The 24,370-nt window shown below is 49.6% G+C and overlaps 1 protein-coding gene and 1 long non-coding RNA gene across 2 annotated transcripts; one reads left to right on the top strand and one right to left on the bottom strand.

The window, feature by feature from the left end:
• Positions 1-8,513: 8,513 nt before the first annotated feature.
• On the top strand, positions 8,514-17,601 carry LOC122695092. The gene is made up of 3 exons (XR_006341308.1): positions 8,514-8,670; positions 13,647-13,652; positions 17,591-17,601. It is a non-coding gene; the product is annotated as an uncharacterized LOC122695092 (long non-coding RNA).
• Positions 17,593-23,849, bottom strand: KRT9 (keratin 9). Its single transcript, XM_043904571.1, has 8 exons — positions 23,187-23,849; positions 21,460-21,542; positions 21,183-21,339; positions 20,743-20,904; positions 19,924-20,049; positions 19,569-19,792; positions 18,918-19,186; positions 17,593-17,817 (listed from the first exon to the last, which is right to left on the bottom strand). Exons 1-8 carry the CDS (start codon positions 23,847-23,849, stop codon positions 17,798-17,800), a joined length of 1,704 nt encoding a protein of 567 aa, XP_043760506.1. The 3' UTR covers positions 17,593-17,797.
• Between the last annotated feature and the right edge of the window lie 521 nt (positions 23,850-24,370).

Below are 24,370 nucleotides of genomic sequence, written 5' to 3' on the forward strand. Positions count from 1 at the left end.
TCACACCCTGCCCGGCCCCTGACCCCTCCAGCCCTGGCCTTTCTCAGCTCCATCTCTGCACTGGCTCCAGCAGTCAGAGTGACACTGGCCCACGCTCTGCACCCCAGAGTCCAGGGAAGGTTGCTCCTGCCTCACAGAAACACAATAGGGCTCTGATGTCCCAGCCTGGGCAATCCCTCAGCCCCTCTGTTTCCCAGTCTGTGTACCAGAGACACTGATCCTACCTACCGCGGCCCACCCCCCCCCCGCCCCGCTCCCCACCGACCCCAGGCTACGCAGAGGTTCAAAGAGAAGAGGGGACTGCAAGGCGAAGCAGAGGCTGGCATCTGAGCCGCCAGAAAAGGAGGAGGTGTCCACCCTGGAGCCAGCCATTGGTTTCCTACCTAGCAGGCTGCCTGCCACCGGGCTGACTTAACAAACTCCGAGGGAGAACAGCATGTATATTATCTATAGTGAAACAGATCACCAGCCCAGGTGGGATGCATAAGACAAGTGCTCGGGCCTGGTGCACTGGGAAGACCCAGAGGAATCGGGTGGAGAGGGAGGTGGGAGGGGGGATCGGGATGGGGAATACATGTAACTCCATGGCTGATTCATGTCAATGTATGACAAAACCCACTGCAATGTTGTGAAGTAATTAGCCTCCAACTAATAAAAATAAATGAAAAAAACAAAAAACTCCGGGGGCCTGCCGCTCTCTTTGTCCTCAGGAGGCTGAGCTGGCTCCGCCTGCGCCGACGCCCAGGACCAGGCCAACTCGGTGTCACAGCGCCCCCTGGAGGCCGCATGGGGACTCGCCGCCCCGTCACCAGATAAGGCCCTCCGCTTTCTGCATCCCTGCGCTTGGTTCGGAGAGGGGAGGGAAGGTCTGTCTGAGCAAGGGCAGGCCCGACTCTCCAGGCTACTCCCTGGCCTCCCTATGGAGAGCAAACGGGCACTGAGCTGAGAATAGCACAGGAAGAAGAGCCGCAGAAGGGCTGGAAATCCGAAGACCACGGTTTTAGCTGTGGGACCCTGGGCTTGCCCTCTATGCCTCTCTGGACAACGAAGGAGTCGGAGAGGCCATCTAAGGAAAGGTACCTCTCCTCCCAGTTCTGAAGCTGTAATTTGTCTGACGCTCAGTTTCCTCGGCTTCCCTGGTGGCTCAGACGGTAGAGTCTTCCTGCGATGCCGTAGAGCCCGGTTCGATCCCTGGATCGGGAAGATCCCCTGGAGAAGGAAATGGCAACCCACGCCAGTATTCTTGCCCGGAACATCCCATAGACGGAGGAGCGTGGTAGGCTACAGTCCATGGGGTCACAAAGAGTCGGACACGACTGAGTGACTTCACTTTCTTTCCTTTCCTTTCGGTTTCCAAGAACAAAATGGCCACAAGGGGCCGCTACAGCCTCGGCTGTAAAGGAAGGTGGCGCTGATGACGCCGCCTGCACTTTCGCAGGTGAACTACACGCCCCACCACGCCCCGGTGGGCGGTCAGCCCCGCCATCCTCCTCCCAGTACCACCCCTGATGGAGTCACGTGTGTGTGCTCAGTCGTGTCTGACTCTTTGCGGCCCCATGGACTGTAGCCGGCCACGCTCCTCTATCCATGAAATTTTCCAGGCAAGAATACTGGAGATTTCCTACTGCAGGGAATCTACTCAACCCAGGGATCGAACCCGCGGTCTCTTACGTCTGCTTCGTCTCCTGCATTGCAGGCGGATTCTTTTACAGCCGAGCCACCTAGAAAACCCAGCTGAAATCACAGTGTAACCCAAATATTTACAACCTTACCAGAATACGACCGTCCCCTCGGTTCCTAGTTCTATTGGGTGTGGACCTTAGTAGGACTCTTAGGAGATGAAACTACAGAAAGCCGGGCAAACTAGAAGCGTATCTTCAGTGGGACTGGATTTCTTGCAAGGGGCTGAGACAAATTCCCAAAAGGAGATCCTATCAGCGACGGAATCCCATGTATGTGGGCTCAAATCCAGGAGGGCAGAGAGTCCCCAAGTAGCTGTTGGTCCTTAAACAAGCCACTAAACGTCTCCGAACTTTGATCTCCTCCCACAGCCACCTGATAGGAGGAAACACTGTAGGTGTGGGGGGTTAATATTTGAAGGGGGGCACCACCAAGCTCCCCTGACCCCCAGCAGTTGCCTTGCACAAATAGAAAATGTGGGCGTAGGCAAGGGGTTCAGAGCAGCCCCTGAGATCACTCTAGTAATCTAACATCAGAACGTTCCTCAGCCTAAATGTCCTGCACTGTCGGTGGGAATGTAAATTGATGCAGCCACTATGGAGACCATAGTATGGAAATTACTCAAAAATCTTGAAGTAGAGTTGCCATATGAGCCAGTAGTCCTACTTCTGGGCGTATATCTGGACAAGCTGTAACTGAAAAGACACACGCACCCACCCCAGTTTTCTCTTCAGCACTGTTTACAATAGCCAAAACATGCAAACAACCTAAATGGCCCTTGACAGAGGGATGGATAAAGAAGATGTGGTACATACATACACTGGAATACCACTCAACCTTAAAAATGAACAAAATCATGCCATTTGCAACAACATGAATGGACCTAGACATTATTATACTAAGTGAAGTTGTACAAAGACATATATCATATGATACCACATATATGAAATCTAAAATAGGGCACAAATGAACTACGAAATAGAAACAAACTCACAGACATTGAGAACAGACTTGTGGTTACCAAGGAGGAAGGGGCAGGGGAGAGCTGAAATGGGCGTTTTGGATTAGCCAATGCAAATGGTTATATATAGAACGGATACACAATGATGTATATATGGATATATTGTATAGCTCAGGAAACTATATTCAGTATCCCATAATAAACCATAATAGAAAAGAATTTTTTTTAATGTTTCCACAGGCTAAACCCAGGAGTCTTCATGGATCACCCTTCCCTAACATGGCTTTCAAAATCCTCTGTGATCCAGCCCAGCCTACTTCTCCACCTTCATCCCTCATCACTCTCTCCCTCCCACCATTCCAATCTTCTTCTGGCTTCTTGAATGTGCCAGGCTGGCCCTTCTCTCCAGGCCTCTATCTGTGCCCTCCCCTCCACCCATTCCACCACCACCAGCACTTCCACTTTGCCCTCTCTCACCCGTGTCTCCCTCATCCTCTCCCTGATCATTCCCTACATCTACATCGAGAGCCCGTGCTCTGAGTTCCCCAGACTGTATTCTTCCCCCATCACAGGTTTCTGTTTACCTGTGTGTCCCCAGTGGATGGTGAGGCCCATGGGATTGGGCTCAGTACTCATAGAAATTTGCTAACTGCATGGGTGACCTGGGGCGGGGATTGAGGGCACAGTGTGGATTTACCAGTGAGAGCAGCTTTGGACACAGCCTCTCGTGTTTTCCTTTACCCTTAGTCCCAAAAGCTTCACTCCACCTCACTGGGTCTTGGAGGCTCTGAATACTCCTTGTTCATTCCCATAAAGTCTTCCCTGGGCCTCCCAACCCCTCCTCTGAAAATTCCGAAGCATCTCAGACATAACCAAGAGGAGAAGGGAAAAGGAAGAAAGCCAAGAGAAGAGAAAAGATGCTTTTTTGTTCATGTTTGGACGTAGAAGAAAACTTAGAACAAGTTTCCCCTGCAGCTGACCGGGAACCTTGACACTGGAGAGAGAGCAAGAGATGAAAGGCCCCCACAGGGAGGCGAAAGCTTGAGGAATGCAGATTTTCTTTGAGACTGATGAGTTTCAGAATCATAAATCAGTGCAGCCAGAGGGTCCCCTGCCCTGGCCCCCATTTTTCCATCAGTCACACTTCCACATGTGTTCAGCAAGCACAGACCTCAGCCTCTCCACAGAGAGGGGGCTGGTTTAGAAGTCAGTACAGCTGGTTCTCACCTATATGAACCACTCTCATGTGAGAATTGGTGGGAAGTCTTCCCTGCCACTTTGGAGCCAGGCCAGACCTTGTTACTTATATGCTAAGTGACCGTGGGCAAGGTGGTGAACCTCTAAGACTCAGGATCTTGAGACAGCAAAACCTTCCTCAAATCGTGGTGGGAATTCATGAAATAACATACTTAACCTGCCTGGGAGAGTGCTGGGACCTAGCAGAAGCTCGACCAATGAGTGTCACTTCATTTTGTTTGTTTTTAGCAGTAGTAGTTCTATGGTTCTTGTAGCACATGTTGCAAGAGAGAAGGTCCCCAGCTCGGGGGCTTACTTTGTGTGATGGTGAATACATCAGTGAAAAGAAGGAAAACAGGGTGTGATGAACTGACACAGACATCTGTTGGAACAACGACAAGGCTCTGCCTTGACAGTTGCTGGAAGGAGAGATATTCTGGGAGGTGGTGGTAGAGACAGGGAATCTTCGGACCATTCCCCAGGCTCCTCATCTGCAGACTGAAGTGGAGATACAACTGTTTTCCCTCATCCCGTCTGCCATAGGGCTGGAGTTTCTCAGAAACTCTGAGATGACTTGTGTCCCTCTTCAGTGGGGGCCCCTCCTAGAAGCTCTCTGCCCAGCTGAGGAAGGTGGCTTGGAGGACCCCAACCACCCCATCAGCATTCTTTAGAGATCACCTGCTCTTCCTACCCTGGACTCAGCAGATTGATCAGGGAGTTCTGGATACTGTCACCTCCTCTTGGAAACTCACAAAGCACTCTAAGAAAGCAAAGACTTTATTTTTTATTTATTTATTTTTAGAAAGCAAAGACTTTAAAAAGTCCTGCAAATACAGAAAACCATTTGACTTGTTTACTTACATGTTTCCCACTGGATTTGATCTCAAGAGTTTTGGTTGGGGGGGGGGGGGGCATATTTTATATTTGTTAACACCCCGGGGGAAAAATACAATAGAGAGGCCCAAAGAATTTAGGAAGGGATTACTATTAGGAATCATTATGAAGCAGATGCTTTGAGCAAGCTCACCCCAACACACATACATACTTTTTGCACTTCAAACAATGCTATCTGCAATGGATTTTGAATTGTCTTTGTTTCCTTTGTATTTATCTAAGGTATCTGCCAGGGCTGACAGAAGTTCCCTTGGAAAACCCCAGCATGTCATGTCAAAGGGAACCGAAGGAAGGGATTTGGTTTGGTTCATGTTTAGACCTGAAAGAAAGAAGATGGTATGGCCCTGAGGCTGACAGAGTGGCAGCAAAGCAGATGGATATAAGACCCCAGGAGCATAGAAAATTCAGAGAGATTATGAATCATGGGTTTCCCTGGTTCAGAAAGTCCATGGAGACCACTCACCCAGTGCCCTCATTCCTTCCTTGTCACTCTGTTACCAAAATGCAAGTCCATGTGACCAACACACACTGAGGTCAAACAATGCCAAAAACGTCAGAGTTTGGAACAGAAAAAGGTTTATTACAGGTCCTTGCAAGGAGATGGGTGGCTAATGCCTTAAAAACCCCAAAATCCCTGAAAGTTTTCAGAAAAGCCCTTTTATAGGAAAGACGAGGAGGGGTGGGGTTAGGTGTTGTAGACTTCTTGGTGTCAGATCCTTTGTTGTTGAAGTCAGGTCACAGTTAGGCAACAGTGTCCACGTAAGTCTCTGCCAAGCAAATGTTTTTCTCTGTCCTCACAAGAAAGAGCAAGGTCCCACGGCACAACTCTTTCCCTCTGAGGTCAAGGTTCTGGCTAAGAGGAAGTAGATCTCCGTGGACAACTCCCTCAGGGCCAGGTCCCCAGACCCTACCCAGCTGGCATCACCGAGGGAGCCAGGCGCCCAGCCCACCCAACCCTCAGGCTCCTCGGGCTGCCCAAACAAGGGTGGAGCAGGTCCCACAGACTGTGACCCAGAGTGACAGCCACTGCTCCTAGGTCACAGAGACACAGAAGGGGAAGACGTTCACCACTGCCTCAAAGCCTGAGCTAAGGCCAGTGGGTGGCCTTGGTGAGGACTCTGGAGCCTGCGGGACAGAGCCCTCAGCCAATTCCCTGGGCCCCCCGGCTCACCCGCTGGCCCAGGACTCAGTGAGCTGGAGGGCCCCAGGGAGAAGGCCGGGATCTGCCTCTCACCTCACTCTCCCCCTGATGACCACTATTCCATGGACCTTTGGCTGAATCCCCTACTAAGGTGGTCCTTCACTAATCGTTGCTCACTTGGGGGCGGGACCTACTGCAGGCCCAACCAATAGCTGAGCAGGACCACTAGTGGTCCTGTGGTAACCGCTGCCTAGGAGGGGGCTTGGGGGAGTTGGGGTGATAACCATCGCCTGGTAGGGGGAGGCGGTAATGGAACACAGCAATGTCCATGTGCAAAAGGCTACACCCAGCTACACTCTATTACACCTCCAATTGTTCTACACACTGAGGGCCTGTAGTGGGGAAACAGAAGCCCAGAGACAAGAAATAGCTGAGACAAGGACTCACTGTTCTTTTGTGGATGCTTGCTTCCTAAGACGAGGATTTCCAAAGCTTTCCTGCTCATGGGAGGTGTCCATCTCTGCACTTAGTAGGTGCCTTGAGATCATTTTAGGCAGCATGAGATTGTAATAGGGCACAGCTATGGGCAACTTTTAGCACACAACCTTTGCTGACTACTGTAACCACTCCCACCCCATTACCAACCCAGATCCTTATGTCATCTCTCTACACTTCAGCTTCCCATCTGTGATGTTGAGCGGCTGTGGGTAATAAAATAGATGATGCACATAAAGGCCTGCCACAGAAGAGGTCCAGCTGCAATCAAGATGAGGATATGAGGATATGAGGATGGGGTGGAGAAAGAGGACGACAAAGACCAGGAGAATTATAGTTGTTACCAATGGCGCACAAGCTTGGAGAGAGAGGAAGGGACCCAACTCAGGCATGGCTGTAAGCTGGGGGTGGGTTCTCACCAATGATGGGTGTAACAGGTGCACATATGGAGAAGTTGAAGCCATGACACAACACAGCTGGAGTGTTCACTCAGAGAAAGCAGATGCCAAGGTTTGAAGTGTGATGCTCCCCAACTCTAGTTCAGCTTTTGAGCAGATTGGAGAGCATTTATCTTCTTGCTAGATTGATTCTCTACTAGGAGGACTTTATTTGGAACAAATATGGTGGGCAGCATCAAAGATGGCAGCAGTTCTTAGCCAATAGGGCCTCAACCCCCACACAGGACTAGTGAAAGGTGAGTGCAGAGAGGGCATGGGCTTCTCTGGGGCCCTCAGGATACAGTTCAGCCTCATCCCCTTCACCAAACAAGCCTTCTTCCTCTCTCACCCCTGTGCATACGTGCTAAGTCGCTTCAGTCCTGTCCGACTCTTGGCCACACTGTGGACTATAGCTGCCAGGTTCCTCTGCCCATGGGATTCTCCAGGAAAGAACACTGGACTGAGTTGCCACGCCCTCCTCCAGGGGATCTTCCCAACCCGGGGATCAAACCGTCATCTCCTATGTATTCTGCATTGACAGACGGGTTCTTTACCACTAGCACCACCTGAGAAGCCCACCCCTATCTTCCACCAGCCCACCCCTCTCTCTCTAGCCCCAGAAAGCAGGTTCCATTTCCTCCATCAAACCACACTCAGTGTCACCTCCGGGCCTTGACACATGCAGTTGCCCCTAGCCAGAAGACCGGCCTCCCTTCAGTAAACATACACACACACGCACATGCACACACACACACACCACCCCCATCAACTTTCACCTGGATAAATCCAACCAGTCCTGCAGGTCTTGGCCCAGCAGTTGCTCCATGCAATGTTCTCTGACTCCTGAGACTGGATTAGGACTCCTGCTGTGTGTCCCAATGCCCCCAGGCTTCCCAGAGTGGGGTTCAGCACCCCAGGTTGTGCTGCTGTTACTTGTTGATCTCCCCTGAAAGACTCTGGGACAAAGCCTGGGTCCCTATTGCAGCCCCAGCAACTGACACATGCCTGGCACAGCCCTGGATGAGTGCATGTTGTGAATGAAGGGGTCAATGACTTGGTAAATGTAGACAGGGGCTCTGCATGAGCAGGAGGCTTGGAGGAGCCAGCTTCCTCTCCACGTCTACCCCACCTTTGATTCTCAGACTTGACTCTTTCTTACAGGTTTTGTGTTTTCTTGATTCACCTTCCTGAGGTTCCTCTCTCTCTCTTGATGAAAGTTCCTCTGGCAATACTCCATGTGTCTCTTTCATGCTAAAGGGAACAGATGAGAGAGGTCATGGTTGACTGGGTCTGGCCTGAGTTAAGATGAGAAGGGCAGGTCCCTGGGACTAGGTGTGCTGGTGACAGCAAAGATGGACAGATCGAGAGACTCCTGGATGAGAGATTCCCCAAAGCTCAGGAAGATCAAAGCCACCTGAAGAAGTATGAGTATCAGAACCAGACAGCTTTGGGACAGAGGGGTCCTTAGGAACTATCTGGTCCAAAGCCTTCATCTTCCTTTAGTGCCGTTCACTCATTCATTCCTTCAACAAGCTCAGACAAAGTGCCTTCTGGGTGAAATTGAGGCCAGATGTCACAGAGCTTGCTTAACTAAGTATTTGCACAATCATCTCAACATAGCTTTTTTCCACTCTCCAAAAGCCCATCTCTGGGATGTGAGGGCGATCTGGTTGCGACATCTGTCACTCCATTGATCGCCAGGGTTGATTCGGCTCATCTGGCTGGCTAGGCGGGTGTCCCCTTCCTCCCTCACTGCTCCATGTGCGTCCCTCCCGAAGCTGCGCACTCGGTCGAAGAGGACGACCATCCCCGATAGAGGAGGACCGGTCTTCGGTCAAGGGTATACGAGTAGCTGCACTCCCCTGCTAGAACCTCCAAACAAGCTCTCAAAAGCCCATCTCTGACCTTAGAAAGTGCTAGAATAAACCATAATGGAAAAGAATATCATAAAGAATATATGTATGTATAACAGAATCACTTTGCTGTACAGCGGAAATTAACCTTGTAAATCAACTGTACTTCAATAAAATTAAAAAAAAAATTTTAAGTGCTGGAAAGTGTTAGAGGCCACATAGGCTAGGAGGGCAGCATTTGGAGCCAGGCCAACATTAGTGTGTGTGATTCGGGCTACTTACTTCCCTCTCTGAACCTGTTTCGAGACTTCCCTGCTGGTGCAATAGTTAAGACGCCATGCTCCCAACGCAGTGGGCATTGGTTCAACCCCTGGTCTGGGAACTAAACTCCTGTGTGCCACACAGTGCAACCAAAATAAATGAGTAAAATAGATATTATGAACCTCAGTTTCCTCATCTGTACTTGGAAGCAGCAATATCTACCTCTCACAGCTGTCGTGAGAAATAATAAGATGAGACAGACCTTCTCTGTCCCACGCCTGCTAAAGGAAGCCTCTCTGTCTGCCATTGTCGGATCAGGGGGCCTGCATGCTTTCTCAACCCCTGTCCCCTCCCATCACAGACTATACTCACCACATTGTTCAGCAATGACCAATCTGCTTATCTGCCCCAGCACTAGACTGCGAGCCCCAGGGAGAAACAGACCTTATCTTTTTTGTTCACAATTTTATTGACTTCCAATCCCTGACACAGAAAAAGCACCAATAAATATTTGTTGAATGAATGAACAGGTGAATGAATGATCTGAAGAAGGGATTAAAACAGATGGAGGCTCCAGCTAGAGATTTTCAGAGGTGGAACCTCCCCATTCACACACCTTTCCTCTCTGTCTTTTAACCTCACACTGTACTGTTTTTGCTGAGTTTTATTTATTGCTGATGGCTCATTCCCTTGAAATTTTTTTTGGCCATGCCATGCAGCTTGTGGGATCTTAGTTCCCCGACCAGGGATCAAATCCCGACCCTCAGCCGTGATGTGCAGAGTCCTAGCCACTGGACCACCAGGGAATTTCCTGAACTCTGCTTTTGGTTTCAAGAGAATCCCCTCAGATAGCCCCAGTGGTTCTTGATCTAGTAGGAGTTACCGAGAAGGGAACTGATTTTGCTCCTGTTGGGGCCTGAGATAGAGAGAGAGCCTCAGGGCCACAAGAGGGCCAGCAGCAGCCTCAACACGTTGGAGAGACCTGAAAGGGAGGGAAACTCAGAAAGATCAAAGCGCTCGGTGTTTATGAGTGTTGGGTAATAGGTGTTGGAGCCAAAAGGATTCTCAGAGACAATCCAGCTGTCACTCTCATTCCTCCACTATCAGCTCAGTTACCCACACCTCCCATTAGCTGGCACAGAGGCGGGGCCTTCCAGGGGCTAGGGGGAAAACTGAGAAACCAGGAAAGAATCCACATGAGTGAAGTGACCCATCTTCTTCCCAGCTCTTTGTAGAGTCACTGATTCCTACACAGGGCGGTTCTTTTTTATTGGTTGAACAGGATTTTTATTACAGCACTTGGGGTTTCTATAGTCAAGGTGAGCAGGAGCTATTCTTCGTTGCGATGCACAGACTCTGCACTCACGGGCTTCAGTAGTTGCAGCTCATGGTGCGGCATGTGGGATCTTCCCAGACCAGGGATCAAACTCATGTCCCCTGCATTGGCAGACAGATTCTTATCCACTGTACCACCAGGGAAGTCGATACACAGGGCACTTCTGACAAGCCTCTGCCTAGGTAGTTGTCTCTGTATTCAGTGCAAGTTCAGTCCCTCAGTCGTGTCTGACTCTTTGCAACCCCATGGACAGGCTCCTCTGTTGATAGGAGTTTCCAGACAAGAATACCAGAGTGAGTTGCATTTCCTCCTCCAGGGGATCTTCCCAACCCAGGGGTCAAGCCTGTGTCCCCTGCATTGGCAGGTGAATTCTTTATCACTGAGCCACCAGGGAAGCCCCTATATTCATTGAGGACTCAGTAATTGTTTGAGGACAGAGGAGGTAGGAAAAAGAGCACCTGTTTTGAAGCCAGGCCAAACTGAATTCCAGTCTTTACTGGGTCATTGATAAGGTGTGTTACCTCAGACATGTTACTTAACCTCTCTTCATCTGTAAAATGGACATGATCATCTCCACTTTGTTGAATCACATCTCCTATATTCAAACCCTGGCTCCATCATTAAGAAGCTGTGTTATCTTTCAGGCACATCATTTAATCCCTCTCAGCAAGTCTGTTCATGTATGGAATAAAATGTGAGCAAAAACGTGAGGATTGAATAAGGAAGTATATATAAACGGTTTACCATAGTGCCTAGCAATAGGAACTTCTCAGTGAATGTTCGTCCCTGCCCCTTCCTCTTGTGGACAATTGTTCTTGCTCTTGGTCACTCAGCTCCTCTGAAAGGGCATTCTCCAGCTAGTGGCTGAGCCCCCCATTGTGCGTGAGTGCTAAGTCACTTCAGTCATGTCTGACTCTTCTCAACCTCAGGGACTGTAGCCCCTCAGGCTCTTCTGTTCATGGAATTCTCCAGGCAAGAATACTGGAGTGGGTTACCATGCCCTCCTCCAAGGGATTTTCCCAACCCAGGGATTAAACTCAGGTCTCCCACATTGCAGCAGATTCTTTGCCATCTGTGCCACCAGGGAAGCCCAAGAATACTGGAGTGGGTAGCCTATCCTTTCTTCAGGGGATCTTCCCAACCCAGGAATCAAACTGGGGTCTCCTGCATTGCAGACAATTTCTTTACCAGCTGAGCTACCAGGGAAGCCCATAGCCCCTGATAGAGGGCAGGGGATGAGGAAGTAGAGAACTCTGGGCCCTGGTTGGACTGGGCTTAGGAGAGGACTGAGGGGAGAGGGAGAAGGGAGAGGGAGAACCGGTTTATTTGTCTTGCTGGGAAGATCACGAAGGAGGTGCTGCTGTTCTCCTGAGAATCAGATCATTTGTGGGGAGGGCTAGGCCTTCTGAGAGGCACCCCGTGGGTCTCACTGGGTGAAACTCCTCTTCCAGCAACCCTAGCTGGAAAGAAGGTGGCATCCGTTCTTTCTGAGGGGGATTTAAGAATGTGTCTCCTGAATGCACACTTCAAGGCCAGATTTCCCTGGGGCTGGGGAGGAGCAAAGGGATTTTATCAGTGTCTGCACCTTGCCACGGCAAAGAATCCACCCAAAATGCAGGAGACCTGGGTTGGACCCCTGGGTCGGGAAGACCCCCCTGGAGAAGGGAATGGCATCCACTCCAGTATTCTTGCCTGGGAAATCCCATGGACAGAGGAGCCTGGAGGGCTACAGTCCATGGGGTATGGCAAAGAGTTGAACACGACTGAGTGACTAACACTGAGGGATCGAACCTGCATCTCTTATGCCTCCTGCATTGGCAGGTGGGTTCTTTACCACTAGCGCCACCTGGGAAACCCCGCTCCTCATTGTAGAAGAAATTAGCCTGCCATCCTGCCTCGCTGATGGAGCACAGACGTGACATGACCGGGATCTCCCAACCAAACACATCACAAAAGCCTGCAGCTGGGAGTTCATGTCCTAAGGCAGCGGTGCTCCATGGAACCTCTCTGGCAGGAGTGGCTACAGAAACATCCAGCTTCCAGAAGCAGCAACACCAGGAATGTAGCGGTAGCATCAAGTGGAATGTACCGCCAAGTCTTTGCCTGAAATTGGTGGCAGGAGTGGGATTCCTCCAGCTGTGCAGCCTTCAAGACTTGTTCTCTGGGAGTTCCTCCTGAAGATGCTATAACTTACCTAACATCCCTTAACAAACTGGCTTCAATGGGAGCATTTCAATCTTTGCTGGTAAAAGCACTGATTGATACAGAATTTATTAAAAGGGGTGATTGTGGGCCAAAGACACCTAAGAAATCTACTTGGGGGGCCTTTCTTAGCCTGCTTGGGCTGCCACAAAATACCACAGAATGGGTAGTGTAAACAACAGAAATTTATTTTCTCACAGTTCTGGAGGATAGAAGAAGTGCAGATTTTGTGTTGCAAGGTGCAACACCAAAGGTGTCGCAGGTTTGGTTTCTTCTGAGTCTTCTCTCCTTGGCTTGAAGATAGCTGCCTTCTTGCTGTATCCACATACAGTCTTTCTCTGAGGAAGCACAACCCTGGTGTCTCTCTGTGTATTCAAACTTCCTCTTCTTACAAGCACACCAATCCTTCTAAGACTGACTGAATTAGGGCTGCCCTAATGGTCCCACCTTAACTTACTCATGTCCTCAAAGGCCCTATCTCCAGATACACTCACGTTCTGAAGTACTAGGGTTTAAGGCTTCAACCTATGAACGTGTTGTTTTTTGGTCGCTCAGTCGTGTCCGACTCTTTGTGACTCCATGGACTGTAGCCCACCAGGCTCCTCTGTCCATGGGATTTCCCAAGCAAAAATACTGGAGTGGGTTGCCAGTTCCTACTCCAGGGGATCTTCCCGACCCAGGGATAGAACCCATGTCTCCCACACTGTAGGCAAATTCTTTACTGCTGAGCCACCTGAGAAGCCCATGTATGAACTTGGGAGGACACAATTCAGCTGATAACATTGTCTAAGAGACCTTGTAAATCCAGCATGTCCAAAACTGACTCATCTTTCACACCCATGGCCTCCACTCACAGACTTCCCATCTCAGTGGTTGACAATCCCTCTCCTCCAGTTCTTTGGACAACAGACTCAGAAACTTCCTTGATGCCTCTCTTTCTACAAGAATCCTGATGGTATTACTTCAATGACCCCCAGAGCCAACTGCCTCTGACCATCTCTACTCCAAGTACTTTGGTCTCTCACTAGGATTACCTCCCTCCAAACCAGTCTCTCTGTTTCTACACCTGGTGCCTCAGCCTCTTACTAAACAATAACCAAAGGGATCCTTTTAAAATTTAACTTAGATGGGGCTGTTTCTCTGGTGAAAGTCCTGTGTGCTAGACATCCATGTCAATGCTAGCTGCTGTAACAACCTTAAAAATCTCTCTATATTGGGACTTCCCTGGTGGTCCAGTGGTGAAGACTCTGAGTTTCCACTGCAGGTGGAACAGGTTCAATCCCTGATTGGGGAACAAAGATCCCACCAATAAAATTTTTCTAATAAAAAAATTTTTTTAAAAAATCTCCCTGGCTTAACATAATGAAATTTTTTAATGTGCTCAAAAAAGGACTGGTGTGGTGTTTCCTGTTGGGGATGGGAAGGATCCCCCTCCAAGCAGTGAACTCGGGCATGCAGGCTCCCTCCATCCTCTGTCACCTGCCGTCTGGGAGTCCTTCACTCCCAGCTGTGCCTTCAGTGGCTCCCTACGTCACTGGGCATAAAAGCCAGGTTCCTTAGAGGGCCCCACAGAGCTCTAAGTGATGCAGCCACTTCTTACTTACCTCTCTATCCTCATCTTCTACCACTTATTTCCTCGCTCACCCTGCTCTAACTACATTGGCCTCCTTCCTCATCTTTGAACATATGAAACACCTTCCCAACCTTAGGACCTTTACACGCCCAAGCCCTGTGCCTAGATTGATCTCCCACCACGTACTTACCTGACTGCCTCCCTCACTTCGCCAGGTCATTGCTTACATTCCACCTGCTCAATGGGCCTGACTTTGGCCACCCTATTTAAGGTTGCAACCCTCCTCACTCCACCACAACCCTCCAATCCCCAAACCATTCCTAACTTCTATTTGTATTTATCATCTTAAAATATATTATGACAATTTATTTATGACAGTATTTTCCCTCCCTCATCTGTATTGTAAGTTCCATGTTGGAAGAAATATTTGTCCTTTTTTCATTGAACAGTGTCTCACATGTAAGGAATTTAGTATCTATTTACCCAATAAATGTGGTTGCGTGAATGATATGAGAATCAGAATGGTTATATGGCTTAGACAGGCCTGAGAGCAGCGAAAATCCAACTATTGTTAAAACACAGGACTCTAGAAGCCCATGTGTTCATTGATAAAGTGGGGGTTGTCAATTTTCTTCTAACTGTACTGGAGAACTTATAGAAAGAGTAATATACTCAGATTCCTAAGATCCAAACTCTGTGGATAGTCAGGAACTGGAGATTTCCATGAATATACTGAAAAGATCTCTTATTTCTTGTACTTACAAGACTGAAGTAGCTAATAGTTCACCTTAAGGTTGGTTTCTCCAAGTTGCCAAACCACAGCATCAACTGAAAATCACAGTCTTATCAAGACTCTTATGTAAACTTTAGACCATTGATCAGTAAAGAAGGGCACCCACAGACTTGGAAATCTGGAGATTCAAAATCATTAGAAGCCTGGAGGCACAGACTCTAGACTGAGCCTCTAGGAATGGCTCCCACATTAACACCACGTAATCAGCCCCCAAAGGAACTCTTGGTCTGCTACAGTAAGTGCCCTAGAACCATATTGTAATGGGTAGATCTATGCCAACAAAAAAATGCTTCCTCCAGATCTCTCTCCACTCAACTCATGTCCTACAGAATAGCATCTGATCATAAAAACTCAAATTACACCTAGATTCATACCTTTAAGGGATTCTGGGAAAGGTAGGTTAAAGATTGTTGTGATGCTCGGGCTTCTCATTGTGGTGTCTTGTTTTGGAGCATGGGTTGTAGGCGTGTGGGCTTCAGTAGTTTCAGCACATGGGCTACAGAGCGCAGGCTCAGTAGTTGTGGCGCATGGACTTAGTTGCTCAGCAGCTTGTAGAATCTTCCCAGACCAGGAATCAAATCTGTCCCCTGCATCGGCAGGCAGATTCTCATCTACTATGCCACCAGCGGATAAGAATTCCAAACTCTCTGCTTTTTAAGAGCTTATATGATTACGTCTGGGGCTTCCCCGCTTGCTCAGCAGGTAAAGAATCTACCTGCAATGCAGGAGATGTGGATTTGATCCCTGGGTTGGGAAGATTCCCTGGAGGAGAGCATGGCAACCCACTCCAGTATTCTTACCTGGAGAATCCCATGGACAGAGGAACCTGGTGGGCTACAGCCCACAGGGTCACTAAGAGTCAGACACAACTGAATCAACTTAGCTCACATGCATGCACATGACTATGTCCAGCTGTGTCTAATCTCTCTATCTTAAGGCCAAAACAGTAGAGACTTCTCCAAAATCCCTTCACAGCAGCCCTTAGGTTTGAATTGTTGGTTGAATAGCTGGGATCATCTTTGAATTCGGCCAACTGTAGGGTCTATGCTTCCTCCCCTTGAATCTAGGCAAGACTGTGAGTACAGCAGACGTGACACCACGTGACTTTCTGTGCTGTTCTCCGTTGCTCAGTCCTGTCTGACTCTTTGCAACCCCATGGACTATAGCCCACCAGGCTCCTCTGCCCATGGGATTTTCCAGGCAAGATACTGGAGACGGTAGCCATTTCCTACTCCAGAGGATCTTCCCAAGCCAGTTTCTAACCCTCATCTCGTGCATCTCCTGCATTGGCAGGCAGATTCTTTACAACTACCACCACCTGGGAAGCCCAGTCTAAGCAATGAAGCAAAACAGCTTCTTCCTGGTTCTTTCTTGCTTAGGACATATATCTTGGGAGCTCCAAGCCAGCGTGCAAGAAGTCTGTCTCCTCTGAGGCTGCTCTGCTCCAAGGATCACACTAGGAGTCTCCATACAGAGATGTCGAGGAGCCTCTGCAGGGCCAGCCCCCAGGTTTGAGTCTTTTCAGCTCAGGGGCCAAACATGAGTGAGCAGGACTTCAGATGCTTCTAGCCCAAACCTATGAGCCAGGATAACACCCAACGAAGCAGAAGTGTGCTGTTCGCACCAAGCCCCAAATCAACATTGTTCTTTTAAGGCTCTAAGCTTCAGGGAGGTTTGATACACAGCTGTGGCATCTGGAACACAGGCTGAGGGCTCTGTCTGTCCCTAGTCAGAATCCCTGGAGAACATTGCCAGCTGCTGTCTTATGGAATAGTCCTCACTTTGCCTTGGAGTGCTTGATCTGTGCCTTTATGTTTCACCATCTGTGAAAACTTCTGAAGCAAAATCCACCTCATTTTTGTCTTGTTTCCCTCTCTAGCTAACTTATTATCTGCTGAGAGACTGTGGCAGATGTTTTGCAAAAACTTGCCCCAAGGACTTCCTTGGTAGTCCAGTGGGTAAGACTCCACATTCCCAAAAGAGGTTCAATCCCTGGTCAGAGAGCTAGACCCCACATGCTGCAACTAAAGATCCTGCATGCTGCAACAAAGATCGAAAATCCTGCATGCCACCATTAAGACCCGGTGAGGCCAAAAAAATTAATTAATAAACATTTTTAAAAACTGGCCCACCATTGCCCTCCCTCTACCCATACTCTTGCCATGTGATTTTCCAGCTTCTCTCATCAAGAGGAGTCTATTTCCCCTGCTTTTGAATCTGACTTGCTTTGGCCAATAGGATGCAGCCTAAGTGACCACTCAGAGCCTAAGCCTCAAGAGGCCTTGCACACCTCTGTGCATTCCCTTGGAACACTTGCTTGAGCCAGCTGGCTGGAAGAAGAGAGTCATGTGACCCTTTCACTCCCAACCAGCATGCAGCCAAGCCCCAGTGGCAGAGCTACCTAGCCGACTTGGGGCTGACCACAGATGCTTAAAGGAAAATAGAATTCCCCGTCCAAACTCTCAACTGGAAAAGCACGGGCTGAGTAAATGATTGTGATTTTAAGCCACCAGATTATGGGTTGCTTTGTTGCAAGTAGAAGTTAGCTGATAGAAAAGCTAACCAATACTCTACAGACGGATTCCATTGATTCTCCCTTCATCTCCTTTCTGCCCCTTATCAATCCCAAGGAACAAATGAGTCAAAGTCCAGGTTTGATTTGCAACAGGAAAGCTTTATTAGGAAATTGAGATAAGGCAGGGAGTGGGGTCATCCCCAAACCAGACAGAGGGAGAGAGGTCTCCCCAACCCTCCCAGAGGAGGGAGCCAATGGACAGCCAGAGGCACACATGCCAAGTGAGCCCCGTCCCAAATGGGTCTCAGGGCTTGTTGCCAGCTATTCCCAGTGTTGCAATGCAATGAGCAGGCTTTATCCAGAGTCTGCCCATCTGGGGGATGCTCAGCTGGGGTGGGGCTGGGAAAGTTTGCAAGGGCTCTAGTATCGTGTCTGGTGGCCTGTGGAGAGACAGAAGAGCGGTGAGAGTGAGAAGAAAGGACTTAGAACAAGAGACAGAGAGACTGGGACTTGGAGGAAAATGGGCAAATGGGGAACAAGGAGACTGGAGCTCAAAGAGCTGGAGAACCCTGAGATGGAAGGACCCTCCAGTCCTAGTGGCCCCCATCCACTTCCCAAAGCTCTGCTGTAACAACTGGCAGGTGCTCCCCCATTTCTGAGGATGGGGGCCCAGGAGGCAGTCCCGCCCTCCATGCAGCAGCTTTTGTTAGCAAACCCCTTGCATGTCGAGGGGAAGATGGCCCCAGCCTCTGCCCATAGATGCACATCCATGGCCCTGCAGTGCCACCCAACACACAAAACCACCCTCCAGAGAAGGGCAGATCCCAGGCACCTCTGAGCTGAGCATTGCCAGTCAGGTTACCCAGCCTTTTGCTATAGTTTCATACTAGATTTTTGTTTTACAAGATTCAACATGTACAAGGGGAATCTCTCTGACCTAGAGACCACTTCATCTGTTTGACTCTTTCTTGCCCTTAGACTATTATCTTTGATAATATGCTCCTTTGGACAGTTTTGTCATATAACTGGATTGTACAACCCAACCACTGACTACAACCCTTGAGACTCTTTTCTGCCTGAACCGTTGCTGACCCAGGTGTCTGCATCCTCGTGATGATGAAAAGTACTGGCCATGGAGCCCCACAGAGCTGATCCCTCATTTATGAGTTGTTTGACCTTGAGCAAGAGATAAGGAACCTCATTTTCCTTATCTCTAAAATGGGGATAATAACAATACCCACCTCAGAGGGTATGGAGAGAAATAGACAAAATAATACTCCACTTCCAGCTCATCTCCTAGGCTATTGAGACTTAAGTCACATGTAGATGTGATCCCAACCTCACTTAAGACTCTGTCCAAACTAATGATCAGATCAGAAACAAGGGCAAGTCTATGGCACTCACTGGAGATCTCCCTAAAGTCTCGCTCTGTTTAGAATATGTATTCCCCAGAGAGGCTCAAAGATGTTTTAAAGGGGTGGTACCTTGGCAGCTGACACCTGCGCCTCCCCCACCCCACAGCCTTAGAGTTATCCTTCACCTTGTGGGTCACAGCTGCCAGATTTTGAGGAATAGGACTGGGACTGGGATGTCCTTCCACTTCCTCCTCCAGATCCACTTCCTTCTTCACAGCTGCCACCACTTCCTCCTCCAGAGCTACTTCCTCCACCAGCGCTGCCCCCACTTCCTCCCCCACAACTGCCTCCACTTCCTCCCCTGGATCCTCTTCCATAACTGCTTCCACTTCCACCTTGACATCCACTTCTTTTGCCATCTCCAAAGCCAGTCTGTCCACCTCCGTGAGATTCACTGAAAAGCAAAGAAAGCACAGAGATAAAACAGGTGACCCCACATATTTATATACACAAGGATGAACCTGGAGAGAAGACCTAAATGTGAGTCCTCCTAAGTCTTCCTCCGGCAAGGCAGAGGACAGAGGCTGGGCTGGCACCACACCTGGGAAGAGAGGGACTTCGTCTCCCTGGAGCAGGGAGCGGTCCCTTCTCTCATTGTTACCATCCTCCTTTCTCAAAGCCCAAAGGCCCTGAGCTTCCCCCTTGGGAAGAAGAAATCCTCAGCCCATCAGACCCTTGTGTACAAGAACTCTCCCAGCTGCTCTATCCAGAAGAACAGAAATAGCATCAGGGATTTAGAACTTCCTAGGAGTGCCACAAAACCCCGAGACACATACAAATCCGCCTGGCCGCCCTCAAGGAGGCTGCAGTAGGTCTTGATTTCCTGCTCCAGCCGCATCTTGGTGCTGAGTAGAAGGCTGTATTCCTGATTCTGGCACTCAATCTCTGCCCGAATGTCAGTGAGCTGGCCCTCCAGGATACTGATCTGCCCCTGGATCTGCTGCAATTGGCCAGAGTAGCGGTTCTCCGTTTCTTCCAAGGACTTCTCCAGGGCCGATTTCTAGGGGCAGAGGAGGCACTGAGAAGGCTGCTACCTCATAGCTGGGCTCCCCTTCCTGTCCCTGGGGATTATGTGCAGCTCCCTGTGGCCCCCCGCCCCCCAGGCAGAGGATCCAGAGGCTGGCTACCAACCATGCTGAGCTGAGACTGCAGCTCGATCTCCAACTCTTGGATGGTGTGCCGAAGCTTGGTCACCTCCTTGTTGCTGGACTCCACCTCTTGGCTACAGGTCGTCACTTCCTGCTCAATCTGTCTCATCTGAAACACAAACGCTCATTGAGCAGCTCCCCAAATGGGGAAGGTTCTTCCCCACCGGTCAGCACCTTCACCTTCAGGACCAAGACTGAGCCAAAGCCAAAAACAAGTCATCTTGAGTTCCGGGCCCCTCCAGCCAGCCACGTTGTCAGTTTCTCTCAATGTTCTGTTTCTGTTTCTCTGTCAGTATGTCTCAGCAGGCTTTAAGACTCTTCACACTTTGTCCTTAAACCACCTTTTAACTTCATTTCAAAGTGCCACCCAAACACATGCATACACATGTACACACTACAAATCATGTCCTCGTGTGTCCACCTCTACACTAGGGGCTGGAGACCCAGGAGGAAGGGAGTCATCAAGGAGCTCAGTGGAGCGCTGGGAGCACACTGGATACCTCCACTAGAGCCTGGAAGCACACGGCCTTGTGTAAGCTCCTCATGCTCTGCCTTCGTTCACACATGTCACAAACTCTGAGCTTCTCCAGAGCAATGATCCTGCGTGGCTCATCTCTGTGACATCAGCACTTCCCATGAAACCTGGCCCTGGGAAACTACTCGATAATTACACTTGTGGGCAGTGAATGCATGGGAAGGAGGATGACTGAGAAGCCCAAGTAGACTCAGAGATGGAGGGGTGGATGGAAAGGACAGGTAGACGGAGGGAGAGAAGGTTGAATCAGTGTCCCGCACTGCTCACCTGAGTCTCGTATTGCTGTTCAATGTCGCTTCGGTTCTTGGCACTGAGCTTCTCATAGTCCTCGCGCATTTCATTGAGGATCTTAGTGAGATCCACACCAGGAGTAGCATTCATCTCCACACTGACATCCCCGGTGCTCTGCCCACACAACTGGCTCATCTCCTACCGGGAAGAAGGGGATATGAGGTCAGGGTGGGATGGGATCCTCTCCATCACCTTTCAGCCCTCTCCCTCTGCTCCTCCTGGGTGCAAAAATGGGATGGGACACAGTTGAGAAGTCAAACCCAACCACCACCATAGGTTGGGCATGCATGTCCTCTTCGAGAGTAATGGAGGGGGTGTCTTCCATGCAATGGCCCAAAGCTCCCATGCATCCCCAATTATCCCTGAACTTCTATTTCCCCATCTCCCCAACAAGCCACAAGTAGCCAAGACCCTACTTCCTCATGATTCTTCTTGAGGGCCACCAGCTCCTCCTGCAGAGATTCATACTGCATCTCCAGGTCAGACTTCTGCATGGTTAGATCATCCAGCACCTTTCGCAGGCCATTGATATCAGCCTCCACTGCTTGTCGCAGGCTCTGCTCCATCTCAAACCTGCAGACCAGTCAGGGGTAGGGCATGAGCCAGAGGTCACCAGCCCCCACAGGGACCTCCAGAGTACTAGGGGCTGGAGGAAGGATGGATGACAGGAGAAGGAGGAGAAGTAGGACTCACTTCATCCTGAAGTCATCCATGGTCATGCGACTGTTGTCAATGTCCACTAAAATCTTGTTGTTTTCCACCGTGATCTTTACAATCTAAAAAAGAGGAGACAGCACAGAACCCAGGCACCCCTGCTATGACCCTCTTCTGGGAGGCAAAAGCCTAGGCAAAGCCATAGGAGATGAGGAGCCCATCCAGGAAGATGCCCAAGAGGCAGGAGGGGCTTCCAAAAGCTGGTATGTGGCACAGACTCCTCACAGCCTTCGGCAAGGATGTTCAGTGTAGCCTTCATTCATTCATTTAACAAATATCTCAATATCTACTTCAAAGAACACTGTGAGAGAGGTCAATGAGATACAACCAAGCTCAAGGAGCTTGGTTGACTGCCAATACCAGAATATCCTAGAAGAGTTCAAGGAAAAGACAGTTGATTTATGGTTACAGGAGATTAAGAAATGCTTCAGGGAGAAGGTGGCAATTGAATTGATCTCTGAAGGATGACTAAGGAAGAGGTTTGGGATAGAATAAACAAGGCATCCAGAGGCTGTTCATCAGAAGGTGTGAAGGCAAGGGAAACAGGTGGGAACAGCAAATTAGCTAGATTACGAGCTCCTCAAGGGCAGAGACCACACCTGAGACATTACTATGCTTGCCCAGAGCAACAGTACTCAGCCTCTAAGTTGAGTGGATAGACGGACATATGGATGGATGGATGGACGGATGGGTGGATAGATGGATTGATGGATGGATAGTGATGTCCACCCTCAGAGTTCTAGATCTTCTCCACGTTTTGACCAGCTAGAATGCATATCTGGGTCCAACCAAACTGGAAAAATCAAGACAGCTCCCTAGAAGAGCCCAGAAAAAGTAGGAAGGGAGAGATAAGATGTCTAGTTTTCTTTACTAGAAAGCTTTGAACTCTCAGGGGCTAAGAGAAGAGACAGGCACAAATGGCCCTCTCTCATGTGCCATACAGCCTGCCTGTTTTGGACAGCAGCACTCTTATCTCTTTTGTTTCCCCCAAGATTACAGAAATTTTAAATCAACAGGTGCCTGAGAGCTAGTCTGCCCACTCTGTTTATTAAATGGATAGGAGAATAGGCCTGGAGAGGACATCAGGCTTCCCAAGGTCACACAGTGAATTGGCAGCAGACCCAGGAACAAGTTGCCCCGTTGCTATGCTCCCTCCACGCTACTTCTGCATGCCCCACATGAGACAGGTCAAGAACTGTTTCTGATAAAAATTCAAGTTTCCATGGAATCTAAAATATAATACTATGAAGCAGAAACAGGATCACAGACATAGAAAACAGACCCAGTGATTGTCAAGGGGGAGGGGGGTGAGGGAGGGATGGAGCGGGAGGCTGGGGTTAGCAGATGTAAGCTTTTATATATAGAAAGGATAAACAAAAAGGTCTTAACTGGGTAGCACAAACTATATTCAATAGCCTATGATAAACCATGAAGGAAAAGAATATTTTAAAAAGGAATGTACATATGTATATATAACTGAATCCCTTTGCCATAGAGCAGTAATTAACACAACATTGTAAATCAGCTATATCTCAGTTAAAAAATTCTTTTTGAAGTTAAAATTTGCAAAAGATGGATTCTCTGGCTATCGTGTAAGTTAGAGTCCCACATCTTGCCTTTGTGAGGGAAATAAAGCATGTGAGTGAGCGACTGTACATATAGGTGTGAGAGACAGACAGACAGAGTTTTGAGTTTTCCCGGCCTACCTGGTTCTTCAGATCTTCGATGGTATCATAATAGCCAGAGTAATCCTTCTTGACATTCTTGGGCCCCTGCCTGTCATACCAGTCTCGGATCTTAGTCTCCAGGTCAGCATTTTCCTTCTCTAGTTCCTGCACCTTATCCAAGTAGGAGGCCAGCCGGCTGTTAAGTTCCTGCATGGTGGTCTTCTCATCAGCAGGCAGGATGCCAGCATCTCCACCTCCAACAGCACCTCCAAAGCCCCCAAGTCCCCCAAAGCCTCCAACAGCACCACTGATGCCACCCCCAAAGCCCCCAAGCCCCCCAAAGCCTCCAACAGCACCACCGATGCCACCCCCAAAGCCCCCGGATCCCCCAAAGCCTCCAACACCAGCACCAAAGCCACCCCCACAGCTCCTGGAACCTCCACCAAGGCCACCAGTAAAACTCCCAACACTAGAACCACCCCCAGACCCTCTGCCATAACTGGAGCTGAAACTGCCACCGCCTCCCTTCCCACAGGCCCCAGAGGTCCCCACGCCATAGCTATTGGTAGAGCTGAACCGGCTCCCCCCTCCTCCAGCTCCCGAGGAGCTGAAGCGGCTTGAGGAGGATCTAGAGCTGCCCCCATAACCCCCGCCGCCACTCCTGCGGCTCCTGCTGGACGAGGAGAACTGTCTGCAACTCATGGCGCTGCCCAAGGATGAAAGCAGTCGTAGGAGTGCTGTGGGCTCTGGAGCCAGCATGCAGAGCTGCCACTGAGGCTGCCTACTTATATCCCCGGTGGATGGTGGCACGCCTGGGTGTGCCTGCTGTCAGCCCCAGTCGCCCCCAGACAGACTCCAAAGGAGGTCTGGGATTCGGGAGGTGGCCGGGCTGCCCCAAGCCACCCCAGGCTCAGCGTCCTTTGGTGACTGCCTGAAGGCAGCCCAGCCTTTCTCCATTGTGTGGGGTAATTTGATGACTGTTTGGCTGTCAGGGGCACCATAAATCAGTTCTGCTGCCAAGGGGGTGACCTAGATCCTGGAGTTTGGTCTCCACTGGCCTAACAGCAGTTCTGAGACTTGGTCCCTCTGTGATAGAAATCCCCAGAACAGTCACCTCCGTGAATGATGATCATTATGGTCTGCACCTCTCTCTGCTCCCACTTGGCGCCCACTGTGCATGAGCTGGGGCCGGGGTACCCAGGAGTTATTATAGAGGATGGAGG

Source organism: Cervus elaphus, chromosome 5 (genome assembly GCF_910594005.1).
Source record: "Cervus elaphus chromosome 5, mCerEla1.1, whole genome shotgun sequence".
In the NCBI taxonomy this organism is placed as follows: Eukaryota; Metazoa; Chordata; class Mammalia; order Artiodactyla; family Cervidae; genus Cervus; species Cervus elaphus.

Excerpts from the sequence above, each read along its gene's own strand:
- KRT9 (XM_043904571.1), bottom strand. The coding sequence starts at position 23,849 with ATGAGTTGCAGACAGTTCTCCTCGTCCAGCAGGAGCCGCAGGAGTGGC. Across the intron at positions 21,340-21,459 it reads ATGGATGACTTCAGGATGAA|GTTTGAGATGGAGCAGAGCC; the intron begins GTGAGTCCTACT and ends ACTGGTCTGCAG. Across the intron at positions 19,793-19,923 it reads TGCAGTCTCAGCTCAGCATG|AAATCGGCCCTGGAGAAGTC; the intron begins GTTGGTAGCCAG and ends CTCTGCCCCTAG.